Source organism: Daktulosphaira vitifoliae, unplaced genomic scaffold (assembly GCF_025091365.1).
Source record: "Daktulosphaira vitifoliae isolate Bord-2020 unplaced genomic scaffold, ASM2509136v1 Scaffold_4, whole genome shotgun sequence".
Lineage (NCBI taxonomy): Eukaryota > Metazoa > Arthropoda > Insecta > Hemiptera > Phylloxeridae > Daktulosphaira > Daktulosphaira vitifoliae.
The window spans coordinates 19,592,728-19,604,371 of NW_026099575.1; the positions used below are offsets into that span (position 1 = coordinate 19,592,728).

General features: G+C 33.2%; 1 protein-coding gene across 2 annotated transcripts in view; it reads left to right on the forward strand.

The window, feature by feature from the left end:
- LOC126904064 (uncharacterized) overlaps positions 1-11,356 on the forward strand; it is a 23,943-nt gene extending 12,587 nt beyond the window's left edge. The window contains exons 1-3 of one of the 2 annotated variants that reach the window (XM_050682710.1): positions 6,766-6,926; positions 7,184-7,301; positions 10,694-11,356. In XM_050682710.1, coding sequence (XP_050538667.1) covers positions 6,876-6,926; positions 7,184-7,301; positions 10,694-10,989 — 465 coding nt within the window. In that variant the 5' untranslated portion in view covers positions 6,766-6,875 and the 3' untranslated portion in view covers positions 10,990-11,356. Of the gene's footprint in view, positions 1-6,765; positions 6,927-7,183; positions 7,302-10,693 lie in introns of those variants that run through there. The other variant, XM_050682711.1, reaches the window with a different exon arrangement.
- Positions 11,357-11,644: the final 288 nt, after the last annotated feature.

Consider the following 11,644-nt stretch of genomic DNA (forward strand, 5'->3'; position numbering starts at 1 on the left):
AAAAAAAAAAAAAAAAAAAAAAAAAAAAAAACATCATAGTAAAATTAATACCTTCTCAGCTTCGCATCGAAGCTAAAAAGAAAAATTAGAAAAGAAAAAATTTATTAAAATAAAAATATTATATTTATAAGATCCACTCACCCACACTTTTTTATTTAAGTTTTTCACCTTTATTTAATGTATCTAGACTGTTGGTGATTTTTTGGTCAATTGTTATTACTTTGACAATCTGTGAAAAAGTCAGTTGGAAAAATTTATAGTAAGTGTTGTGATATTGTTAGATTAATTATTTATTTGAACGTTTCGTTTTGTCATTATAAATTATTAGCAAGTTTTTGGTAGTGCGGTAAAATATTTAAAGGCTATTTTTCAAAATGTCGAACGATGCCTTTGATAATGAACCCGAGTTGTGTAATGCTGACTTAATCGCAGGGTTAGTGCGTAGGCGCGCTATTATAAAATGTTCATTAACTCGAGTAGCAACTTTTATCAACCGTTTTATTTCATCTCCGACTTCTTATGCAGAAGCCGCGTCTCGTTTAAATACTCTCCCTGCTATTTTAAATCAATTTGAAGATGTTCAACAAAAGGTTGAGGAAATTGTCATTGAGCACGACGATGATCATCATGCTCAACAGCGCGAAGATTTTGAATCTAAGTATCATGATATGGTGGGTCGATTATCAAGATTAATACCTGCGCTAGCGCCAGCGGCTTCATCGCCTGACAACTATGCCCATGCTCAAGAGTCGTCTTCGCATGTCTCGTGGTCAAGGTTAGAGTCCTTGCCCGCTAAAAATTTGAGTATGAAGTCGGTTACACATTTACCATCGTTACCGTTAGAGAAGTTTGACGAAGACTATATAAAATGGCCAAGGTTTTATAATTGTTTCATAAAACGAGTGAATGATGCTGCTAGTCTCGATGAGGTTGATAAACTGTATTTTTTAAGATCTTGTTTACAAGGAACGCCGTTAGACTTAATCGATGGATTAGATATTGGCGATTCGTCGTATAGTCGGGCCTTAGCTCTTCTCAAGGATCGCTATGAGCGCAAGCGTTTTATAATAGACACCCATGTTCGATCGAATTTATGATTTTCTAGAGACACGTGATAGTTCCTTAGAGTCGTTTGAAGGACAAGTAGGTCAAGGTCGTCAGGTAAACAAGTCGAAGGCAAGTAACCGTGGTTCGACTGTGTTATCGGTACAAAGAAGAGTTAAAATTTGTCCCATCTGTTCACAAAGTCATATGATTTACCACTGCCCTAAATTTAAATCTATGTCTTTAACTAACAGATATAGCGAGGTAAAGCAGAAGCACTTATGCTTTAACTGTCTCCTTTTGGGTCACGGTACAAGAGATTGCAAATCACAATTATGTCGGCATTGTGATAAGAAACATAATTCTATGTTGCATAGATTACCGTACCAGTCTAGGAATGCTACTTCCACTCCTAATAGAGCAGATGAAGCACCTACTAGTGTGCTAGTGCCATCAGAACAAGCACAAGTTAGTTCTACAAGTTCAATGACTGCATCTGGTAGTTCTGTCGCGGTTCACAATGCATGTACAAGTACCCAAGTCTTATTAGCCACCGCAGTTGTTATGGTGCAGAACAGTCGCGGTAAAAGGCTTCCGTGTCGCGCCATATTGGACAACGGATCAACATATTGACACAAAAAATGGCCAGGCGCTTTAACTTGGACGTAAAAATGCCATGTTACCAATCTGTGGAATTAATGGGGTTAACACAAGGTCATCTCAATGGACAAATTTATCTTTTTTCTCTGTTCATTCTTCCTTCAGTAAAACTATTGGTTGTCACATATTGCCAGCTGTAACGGTCTCGTTGCCGTCATAGTCCTTTGACGTTAGTGGATGGAGTCTACCCGACAATATACGAAATGCGTTGGCAGATCCTGAATTCAACATATCATCCGAAGTAGATTTATTATTGGGCGCTGAGATATACTATGAGCTAATTTGTTCACAGCCGTTGGTGATGTCAGGAGGTTTGCCTTGGTTGTACGATACGGCTCTTGGTTGGGTAATTTCGGGCCCTTTGTCAAAGGATGACGATCATAGCGTTGTCGAGGTATCCTGCGTCTGTGCACTAGGAACAACCACTGCGTGGATGAATTCAGAACCATTAATCAGGCAGTCGAAACATGAGGAGGAGTTAGCGTTTGAAAGATATTTTCAAGACACTCATAGTCGATTAGCGGATGGGCGTTTTGTCGTTCGACTACCGTTTCGAAAAGAACCATCACTGCTTGGGTGTTCAATGAATATAGCTCTCAAGGGATTCCTGACACTTGAGAAAAAAATGTGCAATAATTCAGAGTTGGCATCAGAGTATAAAAATTTTCTCAAGGAATATGAAGAGATGGGTCACATGTCGAAAATAGATGATACCGTCGCAACACCCGGTACTTATTATTATATGGGGTGCGATAGTATGTCGGTACCAAATTCGCCATATGGTGAGTCGAGTTAAGCTCAGTTAAACCTATGTTTAATATTCGTAATCATAATCTTACTTTGAATCTATATTTGAATCTATATACCTCACCATGCGGTGTATAAAGATTCAAGTAGCACCACCAAGTTGCGAGTTGTTTTCGATGCTTCTATGAAAACCACTACTGATTATTCTCTGAATGATATTCTGATAACCGGTCCTGTCGTGCAACAAAAGTTTTTCGATATAGTGCTGCGTTTCCGTTACTATTTGTACGTGGTTACTGCAGATGTTGCCAAGATGTACCGTCAGGTCCTTGTCCATGAGAATATGGGACGATTCCCGCTTCATTTTTAGCCACTAGAGTTCTTAAGGAGTTAGCACTTGGCAGCGCTACTGAATATCCTAAGGCAAGCTTATCAATACTACAAGACTTTTACATGGATGATTACCTTAGCGGTGCTGACAGCATGGAGGATATAAAGACCCTGTATCAGGAGGTTTCTAAAATATTAGGAAATGGTGGTATGCACCTGCGTAAATGGTGTTCAAATGCTGAGGAATTACGCGAACATTTTGCGTGTGCTTCTTCGGAAAAGCATTATTCTTTAGAACTTAGCACGGATATGACAGTGAGTTCTCTAGGGCTTATTTGGTGTCCCATAACCGATGAATTGAAGTTCTTGAGTAAGGAATGAACAGCAAGAAGCGTTAAAACCAAAAGAGATTTGTTATCAACACTCAATAGCGTATTTGATCCACTTGGCTTTTTAGGTACCGTCTTAATCCGAGGAAAGGTGTTTCAGCAAGAATTGTGGCAGATCAATTTGAATTGGGACGATGTTCTGCCCGAAAAGTTGCAAGTCAGGTGAACTACTTATATTCAAGAGTTAGAAGGATTACACCAGTTAAGGATACCTCGTGTGGTTAAAACGGATGGTCAAGACACAATGGAACTACATGGCTTTTGTGATGCGTCCCAAAGTGCTTATGGTGTTTACATTTACTTACGTCAGCAAATCGGACTAAATTTATGGACAGTTCGATTATTATGTGCCAAATCACGGGTTGCGCCTACCAAAACTTTAACTATACCACGATTGGAACTTTCCGGCGCACTGTTATTAGCTGAGTTAATGAATCGAATCGTCAAATTGAGCAATTTTAATTCAAAGGACGTGTATTGTTGGTGTGATTCAACGGTGGTCCTAGCTTGGATTCAGGGTACTCCCGCCCAATGGAAGACGTACGTGGCTAATCGTGTTACTCAAATTTTAGATGCGATCGGTAATGAAAGGTGGAGACACGTTCCTACCGATTGTAACCCCGCAGATCCCCTTTCGCGTGGAATAAATGTAGACGCGTTGTTGTCGTCGGATCTATGGTGGAATGGTCCTGCTTTTCTTAGAGGCGTCGAAGAAGATTGGCCAATCACATCCGGATCATATACGGTTTCTAAAGAAGCGTCAAATGAACGACGGCCTATTAAGTTTACTCTCACAACGACTGCTCCCGTAGATAATAGGTTACTTCAATATTTTTCGACCTGGCACAAGTTGTTGCGCATGACTGCCATATGGAAGCGGTTTATTGCCTGGGTCCGTCGTAGAGCGAAACCTACATCACCTCAACCAGGAACAGGTCCTCTTAGTGTTATTGAGCTTAATGACTCACGTGATATCTGGATTAAATTTTCTCAGCAACAGGCTTTTTCAGCAGAGATACAATAATTAAGCAAGGGTAATTCCGTAACTAAGGGATCGTTAAAAAATTTATCGCCGTTCCTTGACAAAGGGATATTGCGAGTTGGAGGTCGTTTGAAACATTCTGAATTATATTTGAACCAGAAACATCCAGCGTTGCTACCACGCAATCATTGGGTGACTCAAATGATATTCGAAGCCTACCATAAGAAGTTCCTACGCATCGGTCCTCAAGGTTTACTTGCAAATATTCATGCACATTTTTGGCCATTAAGAGGCAGAAAAATAGCACGCATAACCGTTAACAAGTGTTTAAAATGTTTTCGAGTGAAGTCTATTCCAATGCAACCATTAATGGGGCAGTTACCAGCTGCGCGAGTGACCGCAAATCGGCCGTTTACGCACACTGGAATTGATTTCGCAGGTCCTATTATGATTAAGGTTGGAATACGTAAGAGCACATTAATTAAGACTTATGTTAGTGTGTTTGTTTGTCTATCTACTAGAGCTGTACATCTCGAACCCGTCAGCGATCTGAGTGCAGATGCCTTCATGGCTTATTTACGACGTTTCATTTCATGACGTGGTTTGTCATCTCATATTTGGTCTGATAATGCCACTAATTTCGTGGGAACTAGACGTGAAATAATCAAATATTAAGCAAAACAAAGATCTGGAAGAACTGTATATGATGAACTGCTTGATGAAGGTATACAATGGATTTTTATACCACCATTAGCGCCGCACTTTGGAGGCGTTTGGGAAGCGGCCATCAAGTCCCGTAAGTATCATTTGGTACGCACTATTTTGGGCACGAGTATTAATTTTAAAGAGTTGTGTACCGTACTTGCTCAAGTTGAAGCGTGCTAGAACTCAAGACCCTTAAAACCGTTATCTTCAGATCCGTGGGATTTTAATGTTCTAACACCTAGTCATTTTTTAATTGGTGGACCTGCTCAGGTAATACCAGAACCGGATCTTTTGGATATATCAGCAAATCGATTACGAAAATGGTCATTGATGCAAAAAAACAATGAAAAACTTTTGGCGTAGATGGAGAATGGAATATTTGTATTCGTTACAGGTGAAGAATAAGTGGTTGAAGGGTGAAAAACCTATTCCTATTGGATCATTAGCAATTTTAAAGGAAGATAATGCACCACCATTAAAATGGCCTATGGTAAGAATAGAAACTGTGCATCCGGGAAAGGACAAGATAGTTCGAGTGGTTACGGTGAGACTAGCCAATGGTAACCAGCTGAAACGACCTGCTGTCAAGATATGCCCATTGCCAGATTGTTAAGTGTATTGAAGCTCAATGCTTCAAGGGAGGCGAGATGTTCGCGCTGCTTAAAAATACTAGATAGCGCGATTATTTAGTTCTGTCCACTCGTCCTCCCTTCCTCTCCCGGTCGCTGGGCGGCGTCGGCCGGTTATCATTGCCGGTCGACATGCGTATGTAATAAGATTTAGTATCATTTTTCTTTTTTCTTTGTTTTTTCAGACAGTTGTTTTTCTATTATCTAAGTCACACGGGTGGCATTTTCTATTATTTTATTTAAATTTCACGGATTATGTTTAATACTTTCAATTGCAAATCATTAGATTAAAATATTTACCTATGAACATTGGCATATAATAATTGTATATAAAAATCTGATTGGTGAGTTTGGCAGTTACTGTTACATTTATGTAAATTATTAACACATTATATTCATTATTGTTATTTTTATTGTTATATCACACGGATGTTTGGACTATAAAATTTATCATTTTGTACTGAATTGTTTATTGTTATTTGTATAAACTTATTTTTATGCGAGCCAACAATCTCAGTCTTCTTTTTGTATAAATTTAAATAAAAAGATCCTTTCTTATTAATCATCAGGTATGCGAGATATTATTTCTCACCCTGGTATTAACACAAACTTTTACGTAAAAATCGTAAAATTTGAGATAAAGCAAAATAAAACTGCCCATTTGATCGAATTTTCAACTCTCTTGCGACATGTGTTAACGTCAATCTATCGGAACCAAATTTTGCACAGCTTATTTTTACATGTATTAGGACAATTTTTTGGTAAGCGTAAATCAAATTTTGAAAATTTGTATTTTAAGGACCGTCCATATTTCTAATATTAAACCAAACTATCATAATATATCATATGCTAAATACTAAGTGTGTCATGTTACATAACTACTTATTTGAAAGAAAATAAATGGACAATTTTATCAATTTCAGCCAAGTTTATTTTTTAATAGAAAACTTTTTTTTTTTTTAATAGCTCTGTTTGTTTTTATTCTAAAACTGCAAATGAATTCTCATTTTATAGCTTTTGTAAAAATATGTAAATTTGTTGATATAAACATATCTAATGCATCGATTCGTGTTAAATAAAATAATTCTAAAACTGGTCCGTTTAAATATGTCCTCATTTTATAGCTTTTGTAAAAACATACATATTTGTGTTTATGAACATATCTTATTCATTAATTCATGTTTAATAAAATAATTATACATAATTACTATTTAAAGAAGATATTTTTTTTTATGATGTAATAAATATATATTTAAAATATATTATATTTCGAACAGCTATAAAATATTATTTATAATTTTTAAAAAGCCTTAAATATGAAATATGAAAGAAAATAAATCCTATTGCAAATAATATTAAGATTCCATAATTTATTTTGCAGTCTTAATTATGAATTTTTATTTTGTTATAATAACTTACATTTTTCTAAATTTGAATTTCGTAAGTATATGATAAAATTTAGTATACACGATAATAGTTTGTAAGGTTTATGGACAGTGGTCGGGATAGAAATATTTTTTCTACCTGGAAGTAATGTACACCTACAACAAATTTTTCTTTTTAATATGTTTCAAATACGCATTTAAACGTTTTACGATATTGATTTAATAAACTCCACTTTACTGAATCACTAGTGTACTTTAATTTTTATTTATAATCATAATTAAATCACATAAATATAATAACTGATATTACAGACATGGGGAAATGCAATGAAAAACGAAGAAGTAGAAAACAAAGAAGTAGAGAACAAAGAAGTAGAGAAATTGAAAAATTGTCTTTATACTAAATCCGTGATTAATAAAATTTATAAAAGTAAATAAATTAGATTAAATTACTAATACAATAAGCAATTTGAGGAGGCTGGAGAAAGAAACCTGGATTTCGAAGTATCGTATGTTCTTACTGTGGTTAATACTTATTTTATAAAGAGGATAGAACATTATGTATCTTATAAGAGCGGGAGTAAAATATCACAGATTGATTATTTTATGTGGAAGAGAGAGGGTAAAGCGTGTAAAAGATTGTAAAATTATCCCAGGTAATGGAGTTGTGGTGTAGTGGAAAGAGAGTATACAAAAACAAAAAAAACACAGGAGGAGAATCGAGGATTCGGTAGTGGAAATTGAAAGATGAAAAAGAATAAGCGGTAAAAGAGAGGATAGAGTAGAAATTTGAAGGAGACATAAATGATGTGTGGAATATAATTGTTAGCTGTGTAAAGAATTATGCAAAGGAAATTGTTGGCGAAAGTAGAAGTTTGATGCCAGAAAACATAGAAAATTGTTGGTAGGATGAGGACGTTCAAAGAATCATAGAGAGTAAGAAAAAACAGTTCAAAGTATAGCAGAAAAACTAAAGAAGAGAAGTTTGGATGAAGTATAAACGCATGTACAATAAAGCCAAGTGTGCAGTAAGTAAGGCGAAGTTTAAGAGGTATGATGAGTTGTATGATAGGCTAGGAACAAAGAAAGGCGAGAAATAAATCTATATAGATTTGCAAAAGTTAGAAAAAAAAAAGTTCTAAAGACAATCATTATTTAAGGTGTACAAAAAGTGTTGATAAGAGGGTGCTATCGAGTGATGATAATGATGAAAGGTGGAAAGAGTATTTAAAAAAAAAACTGAATGAGGAATATCTAAAAGACACATTAGAGGATATCTCATGGAATGAGAGAGTGATAGATTTAATTAGTGAGACAAAGATATGGGAAGCTGTAGCGTCAATGAAAAACAATAAAGCAATAGAACCGTATGAAATGACAGTAGAAGTATGGAAAATATTAGGCAATATTGGCATAAGGTGGTTAAAGGATTTCTTTAATAAGATTCTATTAAAAGGAGAAATGCCAAAAGAATAGAGGGATAGTATTTTGGTGCTGATATTTAAAGGCAAAGAAGATATAAAGAAGTCTATAAATTATAGAGACATAAATTCATGAGCATTGTATGAAGGTTTAAAAAAGGTAATAGATTATAATATAAGATATGAGACATTATTTTGTGTGAGAGAACTAATAGAATAGTATAGGGGAAGAAAAAAACTGTATAAAGTATTTATAGATTTGGAGATAAAAACGTATGATAAAGAGTTTAAAGTGGGCATTAATGAGAAAATGAGTTAGAAAAAGAAACATTAAGATAACAGAGGATGTATATGTTGGCACATGTTCAAGGTAAAAAATGTGGGTGGAATAACAGAAGGTTTTCGGGTAAGAGTAAGAGTGCACCAAGGTTTTTCTTTAAGCCCTTACTTGTTTTCTATAGTGGTAGATGAAATTACTAGAGAAATACAAGGAGAGATGCGGTGGTGCATGTTGTTCGCTGACGATATAATGTTAATAGGAGAAAATAGGAAGGAAATTAATCAAAGCCTAGATGTGTGGAGATTAGCTCTTGAAGAAAAGGGTTTAAGAATAAGTAGGAGTAAGACAGAGTATATAGAGTACGAATTTGATAAAGGAGAACACGAGTTAGGTGAAATAAGGAGACCAGTGACAATAAGGGAGGTCGTGATTGAAGAGGTGGAAAGTTTTAAGTATTTAGGGTCAGTTGTGCAAAAGAACGGTGGTATTGACAAGGATGTAAGACATAGGATTAAGTGCAGGTAGTTGAAGTGGAGAGAAGCGTATGGTGTCTTATGCGATAAAAGAATTCTAATGAGGCTGAAAGGTAAGTTTTATAAGACTTCTATATGCTATGTGTAAGCAGAAAACGTCTATTATTAAAAATTCTTATATATTATTATATTTCATTTTAACTGATTTTGGAGAATGGTTAATTAAAATTAAAAATTTTAAAATCAAATTCAATTAATTTTGATATTATAAACAAGAACTCTAAATGAGTTCAATTTTTCTATTCTTAAGTTAAAAATGTTTTTATTTTTTAGGATCCTTATCCATAAATTCGTATAGTAGTAGTTAAAATTATAAGACACTCTCAAATTTTATACATCACGCGTTTAGATTTTAAGCTTGTTCGCAATCATAAACGTTTAAATCTTCAAGTTAATGCATGAAACTTTTTTCTTTATATAATATGTTCATAAACTTAAAAAGAACACCGCTTATTTTGCATTAGTTCTATTTGCAACTTAATTTTATATTTACATTTTCGTTAATAATGTTATTTTTGGAAATACAGCAAATTTCAGTCATTAAATAATTTTAAAGACTTCCTAAAAAAAATTTACTAACATCCAACTGCGTAATTTTTTTTTCTACATTTTATTTGGATAATTAAGTTTGATGAAAATAATTTTCAAGGTGATCCAGTTAAAAATATTCAAACCACAGGCAAATAATGAGAATTTTTAAGCAACGTAATATTAGCTATTTTAAGTTTTTTTTTTAATTTACTGTCAAATAAGTACAATTTTGTCCACTACTATAGAGTTTTAAAATATTTGTTGTTTTATTTCAGAGTTTAAAACAGATTTACAGTCATTATTCAGTTTTCTATAATATTTTCAAGTTTTTCACTGTTATTGTTACATGTTTTAATACGGGTTTTATCCCAGTATTTCTTTGGTTACTTTCTATAATAGAAATAAAATTGAATAATAATTACGATGAGATTTTCCCTATTCTAAATAAGAGCGATAAACCAGAAAAGTAGTAATAATATTATTACAATATTGTTAAGAAATTACACCAATACAACGATTACAAGAGATTATTATAAGTTTTAACTTTTAATTATATGCTGTCAAATATTGTCATTAAATTGTAGCTGTATCGAACGCAGCAAGTGTCTATTGCCGCAAACTGTAAATAAAAATGTTTATTCTTAGAAGTAGCGTAGAAATATCTTAATATTGTTTTATTGTAGGTAAAACAAAATGTCAACTAATAAAATTTAAATTACTAATATCATATTATTACAACATCAATTTTTACATAAAAAATTTGTCCTCACATAATTTTTATATTGAGAAACATAGGCTTGCGCGTAATTATATTTTTCACAAATTCTCTGTACCCTATAGTAATAAAGTGCTTTCGTAAAAAAAAAAATTGAAATTAGGAATAAATAATTTTCCTAGAAAAGCGTTATTTTTTTTTATATTATTTTATTATATAATAAACTTCATACTTAGATATTTTCCTTTTCAATTTTGTATAATCTAGTTAATTATCTTTAAAATGTATAATTAATTAGCCACAAGTGATCAATTTTTATTATATTAATTATATTTTTTACAGATGGTAATTTTACAAACACTTTTTATTGGTTGGTTAAACAATGTCAAATAGAGTTCTCCAGCATTAATGTGTTGGATAAAACGAAAACAAATTTTAGAGAATCAATGCAAAAACTAGAATGCGGTTCACAAGTCCATGATACTCATAATCTTTGCTTACAGAATGTCGCATATTGTTGTAACACTTTCGTAGACGACCTTAGTCGATCGCCTTTATATTATGGCAAAGAATTTGGACATTTTATATCATCAACTGTGATTAATAACGTAAAAAAAATAATACCATTTAAAAATTAAAGCCGAAAAAAGCGATTTGTCATAAAGTTAAATCAAAACTATTACGTATGTAATACATATTTTTAGCAAAATGTATTAACATATTTTAATTTATAAAATTGTAAAATAAATAAAATGTTCGAAAACAACGGCTTTTGAAAAACTATAATCTAAAATTTATCATTTTTAAAGAATTTAAATGTAAAGAATTATTATAAAATGATTTTACAAAGTTAATTACATTGATCATATAGTATCACGAGTAATAAAAATGTATTTCAAGAAATTATCAATTTTCTAACAGAAAATTAAAAAAAAACCCAATAAATATTTATAAATGCAATTGTATAAATTTAATTTTTAAATAAATGAAAGTTCAGTAAAACAATATTGACTTTGAATTTATTTTATTTATTAACTAGGCTAGGCTTCACACCCGGAGTTCTACGAGCCTCACCCATCTTTGGCGCTTGGATCTTTGGGCTGTACTTATAAGTAGGCCACTGCTTCCGGTAGAAAAACGCGGCTACGCTGATTACAATAAGTGTTTTACAGGAAAAATATTACATCAGAATCAGTGTAAAAAACCCAGCACAGTGGAATGGCGGCACAGTGGGGTCGTGGCATAGTTGGGTCCAGTATAGATGATATTTGACAGTGATTAAAATCACTATTA